The 22,904-nt window shown below is 50.9% G+C and overlaps 1 protein-coding gene across 1 annotated transcript in view; it reads left to right on the forward strand.

The window, feature by feature from the left end:
* The first annotated feature begins 10,842 nt into the window (after positions 1 to 10,842).
* Positions 10,843 to 22,904, forward strand: part of LOC142907708 (elongation factor Ts, mitochondrial-like) — a 29,856-nt gene continuing 17,794 nt past the window's right edge. Inside the window, exons 1-4 of the mRNA XM_076057362.1 lie at positions 10,843 to 10,954; positions 14,390 to 14,641; positions 17,662 to 17,790; positions 21,510 to 21,629. Of these exons, the coding sequence (XP_075913477.1) occupies positions 10,928 to 10,954; positions 14,390 to 14,641; positions 17,662 to 17,790; positions 21,510 to 21,629 (528 nt within the window). The 5' untranslated portion in view covers positions 10,843 to 10,927. The remainder of the gene's footprint in view (positions 10,955 to 14,389; positions 14,642 to 17,661; positions 17,791 to 21,509; positions 21,630 to 22,904) is intronic.

A 22,904-nucleotide genomic window follows, 5' to 3' on the forward strand; every position in this document is an offset into this window, starting at 1 on the left:
GTAATGGTGAGTGTAGTGGTGGTGAGTGTAGTAGTGGTGAGTGTAGTGGTGAGTGTAGTGGTGGTGAGTGTAGTGGTGGTGAGTGAAGTGGTGAGTGTAGTGGTGGTGAGTGTAGTAGTGGTGAGTGTAGTAGTGGTGAGTGTAGTGGTGCTGAGTGTAGTGGTGGTGAGTGTCGTATTGGTGAGTGTAGTGGTGAGTGTAGTAGTGGTGAGTGTAGTAGTGGTGAGTGTAGTGGTGGTGAGTGTAGTGGTGAGTGTAGTGGTGAGTGTAGTAGTGTGAGTGTAGTGGTGAGTGTAGTGGTGAGTGTAGTGGTGAATGTAGTAGTGGTGAGTGTAGTAGTGGTGAGTGTAGTGGTGAGTGTAGTGGTGGTGAGTGTAGTGGTGAGGGTAGGAGTGGTGAGTGAGTGTAGTAGTGGTGAGTGTAGTGGTGAGTGTAGTCGTGGTGAGTGTAGTAGTGGTGAGTGTAGTGGTGAGTGTAGTGGTGGTGAGTGTAGTGGTGAGTGTAGTAGTGGTGAGTGTAGTAGTGGTGAGTGTGTGGTGGTGATTGTAGTAGTGGTGAGTGTAGTGGTGAGTGTAGTGGTGAGTGTAGTAGTGGTGAGTGTAGTGGTGAGTGTAGTGGTGAGTGTAGTAGTGGTGAGTGTAGTGGTGAGTGTAGTAGTGGTGGGTGTAGTAGTGGTGAGTGTAGTGGTGAGTGTAGTGGTGAGTGTAGTGGTGGTGAGTGTTGTAGTGGTGAGTGTAGTAGTGGTGAGTGTAGTGGTGAGTGTAGTGGTGATGAGTGTAGTGGTGGTGAGTGTCGCATTGGTGAGTGTAGTGGTGAGTGTAGTAGTGGTGAGTGTAGTAGTGGTGAGTGTAGTGGTGGTGAGTGTAGTAGTGGTGAGTGTAGTGGTGAGTGTAGTAGTGGTGAGTGTAGTGGTGAGTGTAGTGGTGAGTGTAGTAGTGGTGAGTGTAGTAGTGGTGAGTGTAGTGGTGAGGGTAGGAGTGGTGAGTGAGTGTAGTAGTGGTGAGTGTAGTGGTGAGTGTAGTCGTGGTGAGTGTAGTAGTGGTGAGTGTAGTGGTGAGTGTAGTGGTGGTGAGTGTAGTGGTGAGTGTAGTGGTGAGTGTAGTAGTGGTGAGTGTAGTAGTGGTGAGTGTAGTAGTGGTGAGTGTAGTGGTGGTGATTGTAGTAGTGGTGAGTGTAGTGGTGAGTGTAGTGGTGAGTGTAGTAGTGGTGAGTGTAGTGGTGAGTGTAGTGGTGAGTGTAGTAGTGGTGAGTGTAGTGGTGAGTGTAGTAGTGGTGGGTGTAGTAGTGGTGAGTGTAGTGGTGAGTGTAGAAGTGGTGAGTGTAGTGGTGAGTGTAGTGGTGGTGAGTGTAGTAGTGGTGAGTGTAGTGGTGGTGAGTGTAGTAGTGGTGAGTGTAGTGGTGGTGAGTGTAGTGGTGGTGAGTGTAGTGGTGAGTGTAGTGGTGAGTGTAGTGGGGAGTGTACTAGTGGTGAGTGTAGTGGTGAGTGTAGTAGCGGTGAGTGTAGTGGTGAGTGTAGTGGTGGTGGTGAGTGTAGTGGTGGTGAGTGTAGTGGTGGTGAGTGTAGTGGTGAGTGTAGTAGTGGTGAGTGTAGTAGTGGTGAGTGTAGTAGTGGTGAGTGTTAGTGGTGAGTGTAGTGGTGAGTGTAGTGGTAGTGAGTGTAGTGGTGAGTGGAGTGGTGAGTGTACTAGTGGTGAGTGTAGTGGTGAGTGTAGTAGTGGTGAGTGTAGTAGTGGTGAGTGTAGTAGTGGTGAGTGTAGTGGTGGTGAGTGTAGTGGTGAGTGTAGTGGTGGTGAGTGTAGTGGTGGTGAGTGTACTAGTGGTGAGTGTAGTATTGGTGAGTGTAGTGGTGAGTGTAGTGGTGAGTGTAGTGGTGAGTGTAGTGGTGAGTGTAGTGGTGGTGAGTGTAGTGGTGAGTGTAGTGGTGGTGAGTGTAGTGGTGAGTGTAGTGGTGAGTGTAGTAGTGAGTGTAGTGGTGGTGAGTGTAGTGGTGGTGAGTGTAGTGGTGAGTGTAGTGGTGAGTGTAGTAGTGGTGAGTGTAGTGGTGAGTGTAGTGGTGAGTGTCGTAGTGGTGAGTGTAGTAGTGAGTGTAGTGGTGAGTGTAGTAGTGGTGAGTGTAGTGGTGAGTGTAGTGGTGGTGAGTGTAGTGGTGAGTGTAGTAGTGGTGAGTGTAGTAGTGGTGAGTGTAGTGATGAGTGTAGTAGTGAGTGTAGTGGTGGTGAGTGTAGTGGTGGTGAGTGTAGTGGTGGTGAGTGTAGTGGTGAGTGTAGTGGTGAGTGTAGTAGTGGTGAGTGTAGTGGTAAGGGTAGGAGTGGTGAGTGAGTGTAGTAGTGGTGAGTGTAGTGGTGAGTGTAGTCGTGGTGAGTGTAGTAGTGGTGAGTGCAGTGGTGAGTGTAGTGGTGGTGAGTGTAGTGGTGAGTGTAGTAGTGGTGAGTGTAGTAGTGGTGAGTGTAGTCGTGGTGAGTGTAGTGGTGGTGAGTGTAGTAGTGGTGAGTGTAGTGGTGAGTGTAGTGGTGAGTGTAGTAGTGGTGAGTGTAGTGGTGAGTGTAGTGGTGAGTGTAGTAGTGGTGAGTGTAGTGGTGAGTGTAGTGGTGGTGAGTGTAGTAGTGGTGAGTGTAGTAGTGGTGAGTGTACTGGTGGTGAGTGAAGTGGTGTGTGTGTCGTAGTGAGTGTAGTGGTGAGTGTAGTAGTGGTGAGTGTAGTGGTGAGTGTAGTGGTGAGTGTAGTAGTGGTGGGTGTAGTAGTGGTGAGTGTAGTGGTGAGTGTAGTAGTGGTGAGTGTAGTGGTGAGTGTAGTGGTGGTGAGTGTAGTAGTGGTGAGTGTACTAGTGGTGAGTGTAGTGGTGGTGAGTGTAGTGGTGAGTGTAGTGGTGAGTGTAGTGGTGGTGAGTGTAGTGGTGAGTGTAGTAGTGGTGAGTGTAGTAGTGGTGAGTGTACTAGTGGTGAGTGTAGTAGTGGTGAGTGTAGGAGTGGTGAGTGTTGTAGTGAGTGTAGTGGTGAGTGTAGTAGTGGTGAGTGTAGTGGTGAGTGTAGTGGTGGTGAGTGTAGTGGTGAGTGTAGTAGTGGTGAGTGTAGTAGTGGTGAGTGTAGTGATGAGTGTAGTAGTGAGTGTAGTGGTGGTGAGTGTAGTGGTGGTGAGTGTAGTGGTGGTGAGTGTAGTGGTGAGTGTAGTGGTGAGTGTAGTAGTGGTGAGTGTAGTGGTAAGGGTAGGAGTGGTGAGTGTAGTAGTGGTGAGTGTAGTGGTGAGTGTAGTCGTGGTGAGTGTAGTAGTGGTGAGTGCAGTGGTGAGTGTAGTGGTGGTGAGTGTAGTGGTGAGTGTAGTAGTGGTGAGTGTAGTAGTGGTGAGTGTAGTCGTGGTGAGTGTAGTGGTGGTGAGTGTAGTAGTGGTGAGTGTAGTGGTGAGTGTAGTGGTGAGTGTAGTGGTGAGTGTAGTGGTGAGTGTAGTAGTGGTGGGTGTAGTAGTGGTGAGTGTAGTGGTGAGTGTAGTAGTGGTGAGTGTAGTGGTGAGTGTAGTGGTGGTGAGTGTAGTAGTGGTGAGTGTACTAGTGGTGAGTGTAGTGGTGGTGAGTGTAGTGGTGAGTGTAGTGGTGAGTGTAGTGGTGGTGAGTGTAGTGGTGGTGAGTGTAGTGGTGAGTGTAGTAGTGGTGAGTGTAGTGGTGAGTGTACTAGTGGTGAGTGTAGTAGTGGTGAGTGTAGGAGTGGTTAGTGTTGTAGTGGTGAGTGTAGTGGTGAGTGTAGTGGTGGTGGTGAGTGTAGTGGTGGTGAGTGTAGTGGTGGTGAGTGTAGTGGTGAGTGTAGTGGTGAGTGTAGTAGTGGTGAGTGTAGTAGTGGTGAGTGTAGTGGTGAGTGTACTAGTGGTGAGTGTAGTAGTGGTGAGTGTAGTGGTGAGTGTAGTGGTGAGTGTAGTGGTGAGTGTAGTAGTAGTGAGTGTAGTGGTGAGTGGAGTGGTGAGTGTACTAGTGGTGGGTGTAGTGGTGAGTGTAGTAGTGGTGAGTGTAGTAGTGGTGAGTGTAGTGGTGGTGGTGAGTGTAGTGGTGGTGAGTGTAGTGGTGGTGAGTGTAGTGGTGAGTGTAGTGATGGTGAGTGTAGTGGTGGTGAGTGTAGTGGTGAGTGTAGTGGTGAGTGTATTGGTGAGTGTAGTGGTGAGTGTAGTGGTGGTGAGTGTAGTGATGAGTGTAGTGGTGAGTGTAGTGGTGAGTGTAGTAGTGGTGAGTGTAGTGGTGAGTGTAGTGGTGGTGAGTGTAGTAGTGGTGAGTGTAGTGGTGAGTGTAATAGTGGTGAGTGTAGTGGTGAGTGTAGTAGTGGTGAGTGTAGTAGTGGTGAGTGTAGTGGTGAGTGTAGTGGTGAGTGTTGTGGTGAGTGTAGTAGTGGTGAGTGTAGTGGTGAGTGTACTAGTGGTGAGTGTAGTGGTGAGTGTAGTAGTGGTGAGTGTAGTGGTGAGTGTAGTGGTTAGTAGTGGTGAGTGTAGTGGTGAGTGTAGTAGTGGTGAGTGTAGTGGTGAGTGTAGCGGTGGTGAGTGTAGTAGTGAGTGTAGTAGTGGTGAGTGTAGTGGTGAGTATAGTAGTGGTGAGTGTAGTGGTGAGTGTAGTAGTGGTGAGTGTAGTAGTGGTGAGTGTAGTGGTGAGTGTAGTGGTGGTGAGTGTAGTGGTGAGTGTAGTGGTGGTGAACGGAGTGGTGAGTGTAGTAGTGGTGAGTGTAGTAGTGGTGAGTGTAGTAGTGGTGAGTGTAGTAGTGGTGAGTGTAGTGGTGAGTGTAGTAGTGGTGAGTGTACTAGTGGTGAGTGTAGTGGTGAGTGTAGTAGTGGTGAGTGTAGTGGTGAGTGTAGTGGTGGTGGTGAGTGTAGTAGTGGTGAGTGTAGTAGTGGTGAGTGTAGTGGTGAGTGTAGTGGTGAGTGTAATGGTGAGTTTACTAGTGGTGAGTGTAGTGGTGAGTGTAGTAGTGGTGAGTGTAGTAGTGGTGAGTGTAGTAGTAAGTGTAGTAGTGGTGAGTGTACTGGTGGTGAGTGTAGTGGTGAGTGTAGTGGTGGTGAGTGAGTGTAGTGAGTGTAGTGGTGAGTGTAGTAGTGGTGAGTGTAGTGGTGGTGAGTGTAGTGGTGAGTGTAGTAGTGGTGAGTGTACTAGTGGTGAGTGTAGTAGTGGTGAGTGTAGGAGTGGTGAGTGTTGTAGTGAGTGTAGTGGTGAGTGTAGTAGTGGTGAGTGTAGTGGTGAGTGTAGTGGTGGTGAGTGTAGTGGTGAGTGTAGTAGTGGTGAGTGTAGTGATGAGTGTAGTAGTGGTGAGTGTTGTAGTGAGTGTAGTGGTGAGTGTAGTAGTGGTGAGTGTAGTGGTGAGTGTAGTGGTGGTGAGTGTAGTGGTGGTGAGTGTAGTGGTGGTGAGTGTAGTGGTGAGTGTAGTGGTGAGTGTAGTGGTGAGTGTAGTGGTAAGGGTAGGAGTGGTGAGTGTAGTAGTGGTGAGTGTAGTGGTGAGTGTAGTCGTGGTGAGTGTAGTAGTGGTGAGTGCAGTGGTGAGTGTAGTGGTGGTAAGTGTAGTGGTGAGTGTAGTAGTGGTGAGTGTAGTAGTGGTGAGTGTAGTGATGAGTGTAGTAGTGAGTGTAGTGGTGGTGAGTGTAGTGGTGGTGAGTGTAGTGGTGGTGAGTGTAGTGGTGAGTGTAGTGGTAAGGGTAGGAGTGGTGAGTGAGTGTACTAGTGGTGAGTGTAGTCGTGGTGAGTGTAGTAGTGGTGAGTGCAGTGGTGAGTGTAGTGGTGGTGAGTGTAGTGGTGAGTGTAGTAGTGGTGAGTGTAGTAGTGGTGAGTGTAGTCGTGGTGAGTGTAGTGGTGGTGAGTGTAGTAGTGGTGAGTGTAGTGGTGAGTGTAGTGGTGAGTGTAGTAGTGGTGAGTGTAGTGGTGAGTGTAGTGGTGAGTGTAGTAGTGGTGAGTGTAGTGGTGAGTGTAGTAGTGGTGGGTGTAGTAGTGGTGAGTGTAGTGGTGAGTGTAGTAGTGGTGAGTGTAGTGGTGAGTGTAGTGGTGGTGAGTGTAGTAGTGGTGAGTGTACTAGTGGTGAGTGTAGTGGTGGTGAGTGTAGTGGTGAGTGTAGTGGTGAGTGTAGTGGTGAGTGTAGTGGTGGTGAGTGTAGTGGTGAGTGTAGTAGTGGTGAGTGTAGTGGTGGTGAGTGTAGTAGTGGTGAGTGTAGTGGTGAGTGTAGTAGTGGTGAGTGTACTAGTGGTTAGTGTACTAGTGGTGAGTGTAGTAGTGGTGAGTGTAGTAGTGGTGAGTGTAGTAGTGAGTGTAGTAGTGAGTGTAGTGGTGGTGAGTGTAGTGGTGGTGAGTGTAGTGGTGGTGAGTGTAGTGGTGAGTGTAGTGGTGAGTGTAGTAGTGGTGAGTGTAGTGGTAAGGGTAGTAGTGGTGAGTGTAGTGGTGAGTGTAGTCGTGGTGAGTGTAGTAGTGGTGAGTGCAGTGGTGAGTGTAGTGGTGGTGAGTGTAGTGGTGAGTGTAGTAGTGGTGAGTGTAGTAGTGGTGAGTGTAGTCGTGGTGAGTGTAGTGGTGGTGAGTGTAGTAGTGGTGAGTGTAGTGGTGAGTGTAGTGGTGAGTGTAGTGGTGAGTGTAGTGGTGAGTGTAGTAGTGGTGGGTGTAGTAGTGGTGAGTGTAGTGGTGAGTGTAGTAGTGGTGAGTGTAGTGGTGAGTGTAGTGGTGGTGAGTGTAGTAGTGGTGAGTGTACTAGTGGTGAGTGTAGTGGTGGTGAGTGTAGTGGTGAGTGTAGTGGTGAGTGTAGTGGTGGTGAGTGTAGTGGTGGTGAGTGTAGTGGTGAGTGTAGTAGTGGTGAGTGTAGTAGTGGTGAGTGTAGTGGTGAGTGTACTAGTGGTGAGTGTAGTAGTGGTGAGTGTAGGAGTGGTGAGTGTTGTAGTGGTGAGTGTAGTGGTGAGTGTAGTGGTGGTGGTGAGTGTAGTGGTGGTGAGTGTAGTGGTGGTGAGTGTAGTGGTGAGTGTAGTAGTGGTGAGTGTAGTAGTGGTGAGTGTAGTGGTGAGTGTAGTGGTGAGTGTACTAGTGGTGAGTGTAGTAGTGGTGAGTGTAGTGGTGAGTGTAGTGGTGAGTGTAGTAGTAGTGAGTGTAGTGGTGAGTGGAGTGGTGAGTGTACTAGTGGTGGGTGTAGTGGTGAGTGTAGTAGTGGTGAGTGTAGTAGTGGTGAGTGTAGTGGTGAGTGTAGTGGTGGTGGTGAGTGTAGTGGTGAGTGTAGTGGTGAGTGTAGTGGTGAGTGTAGTAGTGGTGAGTGTAGTAGTGGTGAGTGTAGTGGTGGTGGTGAGTGTAGTGGTGGTGAGTGTAGTGGTGGTGAGTGTAGTGGTGAGTGTAGTGGTGGTGAGTGTAGTGGTGGTGAGTGTAGTGGTGAGTGTAGTGGTGAGTGTATTGGTGAGTGTAGTGGTGAGTGTAGTGGTGGTGAGTGTAGTGATGAGTGTAGTGGTCAGTGTACTGGTGGTGAGTGTAGTGGTGGTAGTGAGTGTAGTAGTAGTGAGTGTAGTGGTGAGTGGAGTGGTGAGTGTAGTAGTGGTGAGTGTAGTAGTGGTGAGTGTAGTGGTGAGTGTAGTGGTGAGTGTAGTAGTGGTGAGCGTAGTGGTGAGTGTAGTGGTGGTGAGTGTAGTAGTGGTGAGTGTAGTGGTGAGTGTAGTGGTGAGTGTAATAGTGGTGAGTGTAGTGGTGAGTGTAGTAGTGGTGAGTGTAGTAGTGGTGAGTGTAGTGGTGAGTGTAGTGGTGAGTGTTGTGGTGAGTGTAGTAGTGGTGAGTGTAGTGGTGAGTGTACTAGTGGTGAGTGTAGTGGTGAGTGTAGTAGTGGTGAGTGTAGTGGTGAGTGTAGTGGTTAGTAGTGGTGAGTGTAGTGGTGAGTGTAGTAGTGGTGAGTGTAGTGGTGAGTGTAGCGGTGGTGAGTGTAGTAGTGAGTGTAGTAGTGGTGAGTGTAGTGGTGAGTATAGTAGTGGTGAGTGTAGTGGTGAGTGTAGTAGTGGTGAGTGTAGTGGTGAGTGTAGTAGTGGTGAGTGTAGTGGTGAGTGTAGTGGTGGTGAGTGTAGTGGTGAGTGTAGTGGTGGTGAACGGAGTGGTGAGTGTAGTAGTGGTGAGTGTAGTAGTGGTGAGTGTAGTGGTGAGTGTAGTAGTGGTGAGTGTACTAGTGGTGAGTGTAGTGGTGAGTGTAGTAGTGGTGAGTGTAGTGGTGAGTGTAGTGGTGGTGGTGAGTGTAGTAGTGGTGAGTGTAGTAGTGGTGAGTGTAGTGGTGAGTGTAGTGGTGAGTGTAGTGGTGAGTGTAATGGTGAGTTTACTAGTGGTGAGTGTAGTGGTGAGTGTAGTAGTGGTGAGTGTAGTAGTGGTGAGTGTAGTAGTAAGTGTAGTAGTGGTGAGTGTAGTGGTGAGTGTAGTGGTGAGTGTAGTGGTGGTGAGTGTAGTGGTGGTGAGTGTAGTAGTGGTGAGTGTAGTAGTGGTGAGTGTACTGGTGGTGAGTGTAGTGGTGAGTGTAGTGGTGGTGAGTGTAGTGGTGGTGAGTGTAGTGGTGAGTGTAGTAGTGGTGAGTGTAGTAGTGGTGAGTGTAGTGGTGGTGAGTGTAGTAGTAGTGAGTGTAGTGGTGAGTGTAGTAGTGGTGAGTGTAGTGGTGGTGAGTGTAGTGGTGAGTGTAATGGTGAGTGTAGTAGTGGTGAGTGTAGTAGTGGTGAGTGTAGTGGTGAGTGTAGTGGTGGTGAGTGTAGTGGTGGTGAGTGTAGTGGTGAGTGTAGTGGTGGTGAGTGTAGTGGTGGTGAGTGTAGTAGTGGTGAGTGTAGTGGTGGTGAGTGTAGTGGTGAGTGAGGTAGTGGTGAGTGTAGTGGTGAGTGTCGTAGTGTTGAGTGTACTATTGGTGAGTGTAGTGGTGGTGAGTGTTGTGGTGGTGAGTGTAGTGGTGAGTGTAGTGGTGAGTGTAGTAGTGGTGAGTGTATTAGTGGTGAGTGTAGTGGTGAGTGTAGTGGTGGTGAGTGTAGCAGTGGTGAGTGCAGTAGTGGTAGTGTAGTGGTGGTGAGTGTAGTGGTGAGTGTAGTAGTGGTGAGTGTGGTGGTGAGTGTAGTGGTGAGTGTAGTAGTGGTGAGTGTAGTGGTGGTGAGTGTGGTAGTGGTGAGTGTAGTAGTGGTGAGTGCAGTATTGGTGAGTGGAGTAGTGGTGAGTGTAGTGGTGAGTGGAGTAGTGGTGAGTGTAGTGGTGGTGAGTGTAGTGGTGAGTGTAGTGGTGAGTGTAGTAGTGGTGAGTGTAGTGGTGAGTGTAGTGGTGAGTGTAGTGGTGAGTGTAGTAGTGGTGAGTGTAGTGATGGTGAGTGTAGTAGTGGTGAGTGTAGTGGTGAGTGTAGTGGTGGTGAGTGTAGTGGTGAGTGTAGTGGTGAGTGTAGTAGTGGTGAGTGTAGTGGTGAGTGTAGTGGTGAGTGTAGTAGTGGTGAGTGTAGTGGTGGTGAGTGTAGTGGTGGTAAGTGTAGTAGTGGTGAGTGTAGTGGTGAGTGTAGTGGTGGTGAGTGTAGTGGTGAGTGTAGTGGTGGTGAGTGTAGTGGTGAGTGTAGTAGTGGTGAGTGTAGTAGTGGTGAGTGTAGTGGTGGTGAGTGTGGTGGTGAGTGTAGTAGTGAGTGCAGTAGTGGTGAGTGTAGTAGTGGTGAGTGTAGTAGTGGTGAGTGTAGTGGTGAGTGCAGTAGTGGTGAGTGTATTGGTGGTGAGTGTAGTGGTGAGTGTAGTAGTGGTGAGTGTAGTGGTGAGTGTAGTGGTGAGTGTAGTAGTGGTGAGTGTGGTAGTGGTGAGTGTAGTAGTGGTGAGTGCAGTATTGGTGAGTGGAGTAGTGGTGAGTGTAGTGGTGAGTGTAGTGGTGAGTGTAGTGGTGGTGAGTGTAGTGGTGAGTGTAGTAGTGGTGAGTGTAGTAGTGGTGAGTGTAGTGGTGAGTGTAGTGGTGGTGAGTGTAGTGGTGAGTGTAGTAGTGGTGAGTGTAGTAGTGGTGAGTGTGGTGGTGAGTGTAGTGGTGAGTGTAGTAGTGGTGATTGTAGTGGTGAGTGTAGTAGTGGTGAGTGTAGTGGTGGTGAGTGTAGTAGTGGTGAGTGTAGTGGTGAGTGTAGTGGTGAGTGTAGTAGTGGTGAGTGTAGTAGTGGTGAGTGTAGTGGTGAGTGTAGTGGTAAGTGTAGTAGTGGTGAGTGTAGTGGTGAGTGTAGTAGTGGTGAGTGTAGTGGTGAGATTTATAAATGGCACAAGGTGACCATACAGGTGTCTGACTTGGTCTTTGATAATGGGTTGACAGCTGCGATAGTGAGTGGGTGAGTGGGTGGTGAGTGAGTGAGTGGTGAGTGGGTGAGTGTGTGATGAGTGGGTGAGTGTGTGGGTGGGTGAGTGTGTGGTAAGTGTGTAGGTGAGTGTGTGATTGTGTAGGTGAGTGTATGGGTGAGTGTATGGGTGAGTGTGTAGGTGAGTGTATGGGTGAGTGGGTGAGTGTGTAGGTGAGTGTATGGGTGGGTGAGTGAGTGAGTGGGTGAATGTGTAGGTGAGTGAGTGAGTGAGTAGGTGAGTGAGTGAGTAGGTGAGTGTGTAGGTGAGTGAGTGAGTAGGTGAGTGAGTGAGTAGGTGAGTGTGTAGGTGAGTGAGTGAGTAGGTGAGAGTGTAGGTGAGTGAGCTGATTTCTCTCCACCAATAATTTCCAATTATTTTGCCCGCAGCCAATCCTCTTTGAGTCCTCCCTGCACCAATCAGAGGCCTAGAACCCACTTCCTGACTCTCTCCACCCCGACTAGCCCCTCCCCTTACAAGCCCCTCCCCCCATAAGCCCCTCCCCCCCACGCACAATCCTCTCCACCCGCTGAAGCCCCTCCCACTAATGCCCCCTCACCCCAAAATCACCCCGCGTGACGTCATTTAACCGGAACCCCCGCCCCGCTATCTTGCCCGTCCGTAGTTCCATTTCCGCTTCCTGTTTCCGGCGCCGCATCTCGCAATGGCGGCGCGCAGCGCTTGGCTGAAGGTGAAGTCGCCGCGTTACTTCTCCGTTACTTTATCGTCCTCCTCCGTTACTCCGTTACTTTCTCCTCCTCCGTTACTCCGTTAGTTTCTCCTCCTCCCCCGCTACTCGTGGCTGGCTCGGGCACCGCACACAGACACACGGCTCATTCAAAACGTGTCTCATTCACGTGGCGACTCATTCACTCGCTCGCCCTGTCACTCATTCACGTGGTGATTCATTCACGTGGCGATTCATTCACTCATTCACGTTGTGATTCATTCACTCGCTCGCCCTGTCACTCATTCACGTGGTTATTCATTCACTCATTCACGTGGCGATTCATTCACTCGCTCGCTCTGTCACTCATTCACGTGGTGATTCATTCACTCATTCACGTGGTGATTCATTCACTCATTCACGTGGTAACTCATTCACTCATTCACGTGGTGATTCATTCACTCATTCACGTGGTGATTCATTCACTCGCTCGCCCTGTCACTCGTTCGCGTGGTGATTCATTCACTTGGTGATTCATTCACTCGCTCGCCCTGGGTGATTCATTCACTTGGTGATTCATTCACTCGCTCGCCCTGTCACTCATTCACGTGGCGATTCATTCACTCATTCACTTGGTGATTCATTCACTCGCTCGCTCTGTCACTCATTCACGTGGTGATTCATTCACTCATTCACTTGGTGACTCATTAACTCGCTCGTCCTGTCACTCATTCACGTAGTGATTCATTCACTCATTCACTTGGTGATTCATTCACTCGCTCGCCCTGTCACTCATTCACGTGGTGATTCATTCACTCATTCACTTGGTGATTCATTCACTTGCTCTGTCACTCAATCACGTGGTGATTCATTCACTCGCTCGCCGTCACTCATTCACGTGATGATTCATTCCCTAACTCGCTCTGTCACTCATCACTTGGTGATTCATTCCCTCGCTGGTATGATGACACCCGGTGTATGTGACACTGTGTGTGTGACACTGTATGAGACACTGTGTGTGTGACACTGTGTGTGTGTAACACTGTGTGTGTGACACTGTGTGTGTGTGACACTGTGTGTGACGCTGTGTGTGTGTGACACTGTTACACTGTGTGTGTGTCACTGTGTGTGTGACACTGTGTGTGTGTGTGACACTGTGTGTGTGTGACACTGTGTGTGTGTTACACTATGTGTGTGTGACACTGTGTGTGTGTGTGTGACGCTATGTGTGTGTGACGCTATGTCTGTGTGACACTGTGTGTGTGTGACACTGTGTGTCTGTGTGTGACAATGTGTGTCTGTGTGTGACACTGTGTATGTTACACTGTGTGTGTGTGTTACACTGTGTGTGTGACACTGTATGTGACACTGTGTGTGTGTTACACTGTGTGTGTGTGACACTGTGTGTGTGTGACACTGTGTGTGTGTGACACTGTGTGTGTGTGTGTTACACTGTGTGTGACACTGTATGTGACACTGTGTGTGTGTTACACTGTGTGTGTGTGACACTGTGTGTGTGTGACACTGTGTGTGTGTTACACTGTGTGTGTGACACTGTATGTGACACTGTGTGTGTGTTACACTGTGTGTGTGTGTGACACTGTGTGTGTGTGACACTGTGTGTGTGTGTGTTACACTGTGTGTGTGACACTGTATGTGACACTGTGTGTGTGTTACACTGTGTGTGTGTGTGACACTGTGTGTGTGACACTGTGTGTGTGTGTCACTGTGTGTGTGTACACTGTGTGTGTGACACTGTGTGTGTGTGACACTGTGTGTGTGTGTGTGACACTGTGTGTGTGTGTGACACTGTGTGTGTGTGACACTGTGTGTGTGTGACACTGTGTGTGTGTGACACTGTGTGTGTGTGTTACACTGTGTGTGTGACACTGTATGTGACACTGTGTGTGTGTTACACTGTGTGTGTGTGACACTGTGTGTGTGTGACACTGTGTGTGTGTGTGACACTGTGTGTGTGACACTATGTCTGTGTGACACTGTGTGTGTGACACTGCGTGTGTGACAGTGTGTGTGTGTGTGACACTGTGTGTGTGACACTATGTCTGTGTGACACTGTGTGTGTGTGACACTGCGTGTGTGAATGTGTCTGTGTGTGATACACTGTGTGTGTGTGACACTGTGTGTGTGTGTGTTACACTGTGTGACACTGTGTGTGTGTGACACTGCGTGTGTGACTGTGTCTGTGTGTGATACACTGTGTGTGTGTGACACTGTGTGTGTGTGTTACACTGTGTGTGTGTACACTGTGTGTGTGTGACACTGTGTGTGTGTACACTGTGTGTGTGTGACACTGTGTGTGTTACACTGTGTGACACTGTGTGTGTGTGTGTCACTGTGTGTGTGTGTGTACACTGTGTGTGTGTGTGACTGTGTCTGTGTGACACTATGTGTGTGACACTGTGTGTGTGTGTGACGCTATGTCTGTGTGACACTATGTGTGTGACACTGTGTGTGTGACACTGTGTGTGTGTGTGTGTGTCACTGTGTCTGTGTGTGTGACACTGTGTGTGTGACACTGTGTGTGTACACTGTGTGTGTGTGTGACACTGTGTGTGTGTCACTGTGTGTGTGTGACACTGTGTGTGTGTCACTGTGTGTGTGTGTGACACTGTGTGTGTGTGACACTGTGTGTGTGTGTGACACTGTGTGTGTGACACTGTGTGTGTGTGTGTGTCACTGTGTGTGTGTGTGAGACTGTGTGTGTGACACTGTTTGTGTGTGTGTGTGACACTGTGTGTGTGTCACTGTGTGTGTGACACTGTGTGTGTGTGTCACTGTGTGTGTGACACTGTGTGTGTGACACTGTGTGTGTGTCACTGTGTGTGTGTATGTCACTGTGTGTGTGTGACTGTGTGTGTGTGTGTGACACTATGTGTGTGACACTGTATGTGTGTGTGTGTGTACACTGTGTGTGTGTGTGACACTGTGTGTGTGTGTCACTGTGTGACTGTGTGACACTGTGTCTGTGTGACACTATGTGTGTGTGACACTGTGTGTGTGACACTGTGTGTGTGTGTGTGTGTGACACTGTGTGTGTGTCACTGTGTGTGTGACACTATGTGTGTGTGACACTGTGTGTGTGACACTGTGTGTGTGTGTGTGTGACACTGTGTGACTGTGTGACACTGTGTGTGTGTGTCACTGTGTGACTGTGTGACACTGTGTCTGTGTGACACTATGTGTGTGTCACTGTGTGTGTGTGACTGTGTGTGTGTGTGTGTTACACTGTGTGTGTGTGACACTGTGTGTGTGACTGTGTGTGTGTGTGTCACTGTGTCTGTGTGTGTGACACTGTATGTGACACTGTATGTGACACTGTGTGTGACACTGTGTGTGTGTGTCACTGTGTGTGAGTGACACTGTGTGTGTGTGTGTGTACACTGTGTGTGTGTGTGTGACTGTGTCTGTGTATCTCCCCACTCTCTCGCTCCACCGCAGCTATCGCCCCTGAGGCTCACCACCACCACCACCACAGCCACCACCACAGCCACCGCTGTGAGTCGCCTTCCCCTCCGCCGGACGCCGCCCCTCTCCTCCCCGCCGGTGCCCTTCCACCGCTCGGCCTCAGCGTCCCAACAAGCGGCAGGGCCGGGCGGCAGGGAGCTGCTACAGAGGCTGAGAAGGCGAACCGGACTGCCCCTCTCAGCCTGCAGAGCAGCACTCGCCAAGTTCCAGGGGGACGATGCACTGGTGGGTGGGGTGGGTGGGGTGGGTGGGTTGGTGGTGGGTGGGGTGGGTGGGTGGGGGGGTGGGGGGGGTGGGTGGGGGTGGGGTGGGTGGGTGGGGGCGTGGGTGGGTGGGTGAGTGGGTGAGTGAGTGGGTGAATGAGTGAGTGGGTGGGTGGGTGAGTGGGTGGGTGGGTGAGTGGGTGGGTGAGTGGGTGGGTGGGTGGGTGAGTGAGTGGGAGAGTGTATGAGTGGGTGGGTGAGTGGGTGGGTGAGTGAGTGGGTGGGGGGGTGGGTGGGTGGGGGGGGTGGGTGGGTGGGTGAGTGAGTGAGTGGGTGGATGAGTGGGTGAGTGAGTGGGTGAGTGGGTGAGTGAGTGGGTGGGTGGGTGAGTGAGTGGGTGAGTGAGTGGGTGGGGGGATAGGTCAGCGGGTGGGTGGGTGGATGAGTGGGTGGGTGGGTGGGGGGGTGGGTGGGTGTGTGGAAGGATAGGTCAGCGGGTGGGTGGGTGGGTGAGTTAGTGAGTGGGTGGGTGAGTGGGTGAGTGAGTGAGTGGGTGGGTGAGTGAGTGAGTGAGTTAGTGAGTGGCTGGGTGAGTGAGTGAGTGAGTGGGTGGGTGAGTGAGTGAGTGAGTGGGTGAGTGGGTGAGTGAGTGGGTGGGTGAGTGAGTGGGTGGGTGGGTGAGTGGGTGAGTGAGTGAGTGATTGGGTGAGTGGGAGAGTGAGTGAGTGAGTGGGTGGGTAGGTGAGTGAGTGGGTGGGTGGGTGAGTGAGTGAGTGAGTGGGTGAGTGGGTGAGTGAGTGCGTGAGTGGGTGAGTGAGTGGGTGAGTGAGTGGGTGAGTGGGTGAGTGAGTGGGTGAGTGGGTGAGTGAGTGAGTGAGTGGGTGGGTGAGTGAGTGAGTGGGTGAGTGAGTGGGTGGGTAGGTGGGTGAGTGAGTGGGTGGGTGGGTAGGTGAGTGAGTGGGTGAATGAGTGGGTGAGTGAGTGGGTGAGTGAGTGGGTGGGTGGGTGAGTGAGTGGGTGAGTGAGTGAGTGGGTGGGTGGGTGAGTGAGTGAGTGGGTGAGTGGGTGAGTGAGTGGGTGGGTGAGTGGGTAGGTGAGTGAGTGAGTGGGTGAGTGAGTGAGTGAGTGGGTGAGTGAGTGGGTGAGTGGGTGAGTGGGTGGGTGGGTGAGTGGGTGAGTGAGTGCGTGAGTGGGTGAGTGAGTGGGTGAGTGAGTGGGTGAGTGAGTGGGTGAGTGAGTGGGTGAGTGGGTGAGTGAGTGGGTGAGTGGGTGGGTGGGTGGGTGAGTGGGTGAGTGGGTGAGTGAGTGGGTGGGTGAGTGAGTGGGTGAGTGAGTGGGTGAGTGAGTGGGTGAGTGAGTGGGTGAGTGAGTGGGTGAGTGAGTGGGTGAGTGGGTGAGTGAGTGGGTGAGTGAGTGGGTGGGTGGGTAGGTGAGTGGGTGAGTGAGTGGGTGAGTGAGTGGGTGAGTGAGTGAGTGAGTGGGTGGGTGGGTGGGTGAGTGAGTGAGTGGGTGAGTGGGTGAGTGAGTGGGTGGGTGAGTGGGTAGGTGAGTGAGTGAGTGGGTGGGTGGGTGAGTGAGTGGGTGAGTGGGTGGGTGAGTGAGTGAGTGGGTGAGTGAGTGGGTGAGTGAGTGAGTGAGTGGGTGAGTGAGTGAGTGGGTGAGTGGGTGGGTGAGTGAGTGAGTGAGTGGCTGTGTGAGTGAGTGAGTGGCTGTGTGAGTGAGTGAGTGGTGGTGGGTGGGTGAGTGAGTGGGTGAGTGGGTGGGTGGGTGGGTGAGTGAGTGGGTGAGTGAGTGAGTGAGTGGGTGAGTGAGTGGGTGGCTGGGTGAGTGAGTGGGTGGGTGGGTGGGTGAGTGAGTGAGTGGGTAGGTGAGTGAGTGAGTGAGTGGGTAGGTGAGTGAGTGAGTGGGTGAGTGAGTGAGTGAGTGGGTGAGTGAGTGGGTGAGTGGGTGAGTGGGTGAGTGAGTGGGTGAGTGGGTGAGTGAGTGAGTGAGTGGGTGGGTGAGTGGGTGAGTGAGTGAGTGGGTGGGGGGATAGGTCAGTGGGTGGGTGAGTGAGTGGGTGAGTGAGTGGGTGAGTGAGTGGGTGAGTGGGAGAGTGAGTGGGTGGGTGAGTGAGTGAGTGAGTGGGTAGATGGGTGAGTGATTGAGTGGGTGAGTGGGTGAGTGAGTGGGTGAGTGAGTGAGTGAGTGGGTGGGTGGGTGAGTGGGTGAGTGAGTGAGTGGGTGAGTGAGTGAGTGAGTGGGTGGGTGAGTGAGTGAGTGGGTGAGTGGGTGAGTGAGTGGGTGAGTGAGTGAGTGGGTGAGTGAGTGGGTGGGTGGGTGAGTGGGTGGGTGGGTGGGTGAGTGGGTGAGTGAGTGAGTGGGTGGGGGGATAGGTCAGTGGGTGGGTGAGTGAGTGGGTGAGTGAGTGGGAGAGTGAGTGGGTGGGTGAGTGAGTGAGTGGGTAGGTGAGTGAGTGAGTGGGTGAGTGAGTGAGTGAGTGGGTAGGTGAGTGAGTGAGTGAGTGGGTGAGTGAGTGGGTGAGTGATTGAGTGGGTGAGTGGGTGAGTGAGTGGGTGAGTGAGTGAGTGAGTGGGTGGGTGAGTGGGTGAGTGAGTGAGTGGGTGAGTGAGTGAGTGGGTGAGTGAGTGGGTGAGTGATTGAGTGGGTGAGTGGGTGAGTGAGTGGGTGAGTGAGTGAGTGAGTGGGTGAGTGAGTGGGTGAGTGAGTGAGTGGGTAGGTGAGTGAGTGAGTGAGTGGCTGGGTGAGTGAGTGAGTGAGTGGCTGGGTGAGTGAGTGAGTGGCTGGGTGAGTGGGTGGGTGGGTGGGTGAGTGGGTGGGTGGGTGGGGGGATAGGTCAGTGGGTGGGTGGGTGGCTGGGTGGGTGGGGGGATAGGTCAGTGGGTGAGTGAGTGTGTGAGTGAGTGAGTGTCTGGCTGGGTGGGTGAGTGAGTGGCTGAGTGGCTGAGTTGATGAGTGGCTGGGTGAGTGGCTGGCTGGGTGGGTGAGTGAGTGGCTGAGTGTCTGAGTGACTCCCGGCCGCCTTTGTATCCCCGGCGCCAGGCTGAGGAGTGGCTGCAGGGAGAGGCTCACCGCCTGGGACTCGCCAGGGCCACGAAGCTGGAAGGACGCAGTACACAGAACGGCATGCTGGGAGTGATGCTCACAGGGCAGTCAGCTGCCCTTGTCGAGGTGATGGTGATGGTGGTGGTGATGGTGGTGGTGGTGGTGATGGTGGTGGTGGGGGTGGTGGTGATGGTGGTGGTGATGGTGGTGGTGATGGTGGTGGTGATGATGATGGTGCTGTAGGTGATGGTGATGATGATGATATAGGTGATGATGCTGTAGGTGATGTAGGTGATGATGGTGATGGTGCTGTAGGTGGTGGTGATGGTGGTGGAGGTGATGGTGGTGGTGGTGGGGGTGGTGGTGGTGGTGGTGATGGTGGTGGGGGTGGTGGTGGTGATGGTGGTGATGGTGGTGGGGGTGGTGGTGGGGGTGGTGGTGGGGGTGGTGGTGGTTATGGTGGGGGTGGTGGTGGTGGTGATGGTGGTGGTGGTGGTGGTAGTGGTGGTGATGGTGGTGGTGATGGTGGTAGTGGTGGTAGTGGTGATGGTGGTGGTGGTGGTGGTGGGGTGGTGGTGGTGGTGATGGTGGTGATGGTGGTGATGGTGGTGGGGGTGATGGTGGTGGTGGTGGTGGTGCTGTAGGTGATGGTGGTGATGATGATGATGATATAGGTGATGATGCTGTAGGTGATGTAGGTGATGATGTAGGTGATGTAGGTGATGATGATGCTGTAGGTGATGATGATGATGATGATATAGGTGATGATGCTGTAGGTGATGATGTAGGTGATGATGTAGGTGATGATGGTGATGTAGGTGATGATGGTGATGGTGCTGTAGGTGGTGGTGATGATGATGATGGTGATGATGATGATGATGTAGGTGATGGTGATGATGATGATGATGATGTAGGTGATGGTGATGATGATGGTGCTGTAGGTGATGACGATGATGATGCTGTAGGTAATGGTGATGATGATGATGGTGCTGTAGGTGATGATGATGATAATATAGGTGATGATGCTGTAGGTGATGATGTAGGTGATGATGGTGATGTAGGTGATGATGGTGATGGTGCTGTAGGTGGTGGTGATGATGGTGGTGGTGATGGTGGTGGTGGTGGTGGGGGTGGTGGTGGTGGTGGTGGGGGTGGTGGTGGTGATGGTGGTGGTGATGGTGGTGGGGGTGGTGGTGATGGTGATGATGGTGATGGTGGTGGTGGTGGTGATGGTGATGATGGTGATGGTGCTGTAGGTGGTGGTGATGATGGTGGTGGTGATGGTGGTGGTGGTGGTGGGGGTGGTGGTGGTGGGGGTGGTGGTGGTGGTGGTGGTGATGGTGGTGGTGATGGTGGTGATGGTGGTGGTGGTGGTGATGGTGGTGGTGGTGGTGATGGTGGTGGTGATGGTGATGATGTAGGTGATGTAGGTGATGATGATGATGATGGTGCTGTAGGTGATGGTGATGATGATGTAGGTGATGATGTAGGTGATGTAGGTGATGTAGGTGATGATGGTGATGATGATGTAGGTGATGATGATGTAGGTGATGATGATGATGTAGGTGATGATGATGCTGTAGGTGATGATGATGGTGATGATGTAGGTGATGTAGGTGATGTAGGTGATAATGGTGATGATGATGTAGGTGATGATGATGTAGGTCATGATGATGTAGGTGATGATGATGTAGGTCATGATGATGATGTAGGTGATGATGATGATGGTGATGTAGGTGATGATGATGTAGGTGATGATGATGATGATGTAGGTGATGATGATGATGTAGGTGATGTAGGTGGCGTGCGAGACAGACTTTGTGTCGAGGAGTGACGTCTTCCAGCGCCTGGTGGTGATGGTGATGATTGTGGTGATGGTGATGATGGTGGTGATGGTGGTGCTGTAGGTGATGATGATGATGGTGATGATGATGATGATGTCGGTGATGGTGATGATGATGGTGATGATGATGATGTAGGTGATGATGGTGATGTTGGTGGTGATGGTGATGATGATGTAGGTGATGATGGTGATGTTGGTGGTGATGGTGGTGTTGGTGCTGTAGGTGATGATGATGATGTAGGTGATGATGATGATGTAGGTGATGATGATGTAGGTGATGATGTAGGTGATGATGATGTAGGTGATGATGTAGGTGATGGTGCTGTAGGTGATGATGATGATGATGTAGGTGATGATGTAGGTGATGATGATGATGATGGTGCTGTAGGTGGTGATGATGGTGGTGATGATGTAGGTGATGTAGGTGATGATGATGATGATGTAGGTGATGATGATGATGTAGGTAATGATGATGATGTAGGTGATGTAGGTGATGATGATGATGATGATGTAGGTGATGGTGATGATGATGTAGGTGATGGTGATGGTGCTGTAGGTGATGATGATGTAGGTGATGTAGGTGATGATGTTGATGTAGGTGATGATGATGATGTAGGTGATGATGATGATGTAGGTAATGATGATGATGTAGGTGATGTAGGTGATGATGATGATGTAGGTGATGGTGATGGTGCTGTAGGTGATGATGATGTAGGTGATGTAGGTGATGATGTTGATGTAGGTGATGATGATGATGTAGGTGATGATGATGATGTAGGTAATGATGATGATGTAGGTGATGATGATGATGATGTAGGTGATGGTGATGGTGCTGTAGGTGATGATGATGTAGGTGATGTAGGTGATGATGTTGATGTAGGTGATGATGATGATGTAGGTGATGTAGGTGATGTAGGTGATGATGGTGATGGTGCTGTAGGTGATGATGATGATGGTGCTGTAGGTGGTGATGTAGGTGATGTAGGTGATGTAGGTGATGATGGTGATGGTGCTGTAGGTGATGATGATGATGGTGCTGTAGGTGGTGATGTAGGTGATGGTGATGATGATGGTGCTGTAGGTGATGTAGGTGATGTAGGTGATGATGGTGGTGCTGTAGGTGATGGTGCTGTAGGTGATGATGATGTGATGATGTAGGTGATGATGATGTAGGTGATGATGATGATGTAGGTGATGATGATGATGGTGGTGATGGTGTTGGTGATGGTGCTGTAGGTGATGTGATGATGATGGTGGTGCTGTAGGTGATGGTGCTGTAGGAGATGTGATGATGATGATGTAGGTGATGATGATGATGTTGGTGATGATGATGTAGGTGATGATGATGTAGGTGATGATGATGGTGATGATGATGATGGTGGTGGTGATGGTGATGATGATGATGTAGGTGATGATGATGATGATGTAGGTGATGATGATGATGTAGGTGATGATGATGGTGATGATGATGATGGTGGTGGTGATGATGATGATGTAGGTGATGATGATGATGTAGGTGATGATGATGATGGTGCTGCTGTAGGTGATGATGATGGTGGTGATGGTGTTGGTGATGGTGCTGTTGGTGATGTGATGATGATGGTGGTGCTGTAGGTGATGGTGCTGTAGGTGATGTGATGATGATGATGTAGGTGATGATGATGGTGTTGGTGATGATGGTGATGATGATGATGGTGATGATGGTGATGGTGTTGGTGATGATGGTGGTGATGGTGATGATGATGGTGATGATGATGATGCAGGTGGCGTGCGAGACAGACTTTGTTTCGAGGAGCGATGTCTTCCATCGCCTGGTGGAGCTGTAGGTGATGATGTAGGTGATGATGTAGGTGATGATGATGGTGATGGTGATGATGTTGGTGATGATGATGATGTAGGTGATGATGATGGTGATGATGGTGATGATGGTTTTATGATGATGATGGTGATGATGATGATGATGTAGGTGATGATGGTGGTGATGGTGATGATGATGATGCAGGTGGCATGCGAGACAGACTTTGTTTCGAGGAGCGACGTCTTCCAGCACCTGGTGGAGCTCACCGTTGGCGCTGTCACGGCACATGGAGACAGCTGTCCACAGTGTCACACGTACACACGGGTACACACACACATACACAGTGTCACACACACACATATACACACACACACACACAGTGTCACACACACAGACACACACACAGTGTCACACACACACAGACACACACACACACAGTGTCACACACACAGTGTCACACACACACAGACACACACACAGTGTCACACACACACACAGTGTCACACACACACAGTGTCACACACACACACAGTGTCACACAGTATCACACAGTGTCACACGTACACATGGGTACACACACACACACAGTGTCACACACACACAGTGTCACACACACACAGTGTCACACGTACACACAGATATACACACACAGATATACACACATACAGATATACACACACACACACAGTGTCACACGTACACACGGGTACACACACACGTACACACACACAGTGTTACACAGTGTCACACATACACAGTGTCACACACACGTACACACAGTGTCACACACACAGTGTCACACACACACACACACACAGACACACACACACAGTGTCACACACACACAGTGTCACACAGTGTCACACGTACACACGGGTACACACACACACAGTGTCACACAGTGTCACACACACAGTGTCACACACACACAGACACACACAGACACACACAGTGTCACACACACTCACACAGATATACACACAGACACACACACACATACACACACAGTGTCACACAGTGTCACACACACACAGTGTCACACACACGTACACACAGTGTCACACATACACAGTGTCACACACACGTACACACAGTCACACACACAGTGTCACACACACACACACAGTGTCACACGTACACACGGGTACACACACACATACACACACACAGTGTCACACACACGTACACACAGTGTCACACACACAGTGTCACACACAGACACACACACAGATATACACACATACAGATAGACACACAGTGTCACACAGACACACACACACACATACACACACACAGTGTCACACAGTGTCACACATACACAGTGTCACACACACGTACACACAGTGTCACACACACTGTCACACACACTCACACAGATATACACACAGATACACACACACACACAGACACACACACAGACACACACACACACAGACACACACAGACACACACAGTGTCACACACACTCACATAGATATACACACAGACACACACACAGTGTCACACACACACACAGACACACACACAGTGTCACACACACAGACAGTGTCATACGTACACACGGGTACACACACACAGTGTCACACACACAGTGTCACA

Source organism: Petromyzon marinus, chromosome 82 (assembly GCF_048934315.1).
Source record: "Petromyzon marinus isolate PM22_M1 ecotype Great Lakes invasive population chromosome 82, UKy_Petmar_22M1.pri1.0, whole genome shotgun sequence".
In the NCBI taxonomy this organism is placed as follows: domain Eukaryota; kingdom Metazoa; phylum Chordata; class Hyperoartia; order Petromyzontiformes; family Petromyzontidae; genus Petromyzon; species Petromyzon marinus.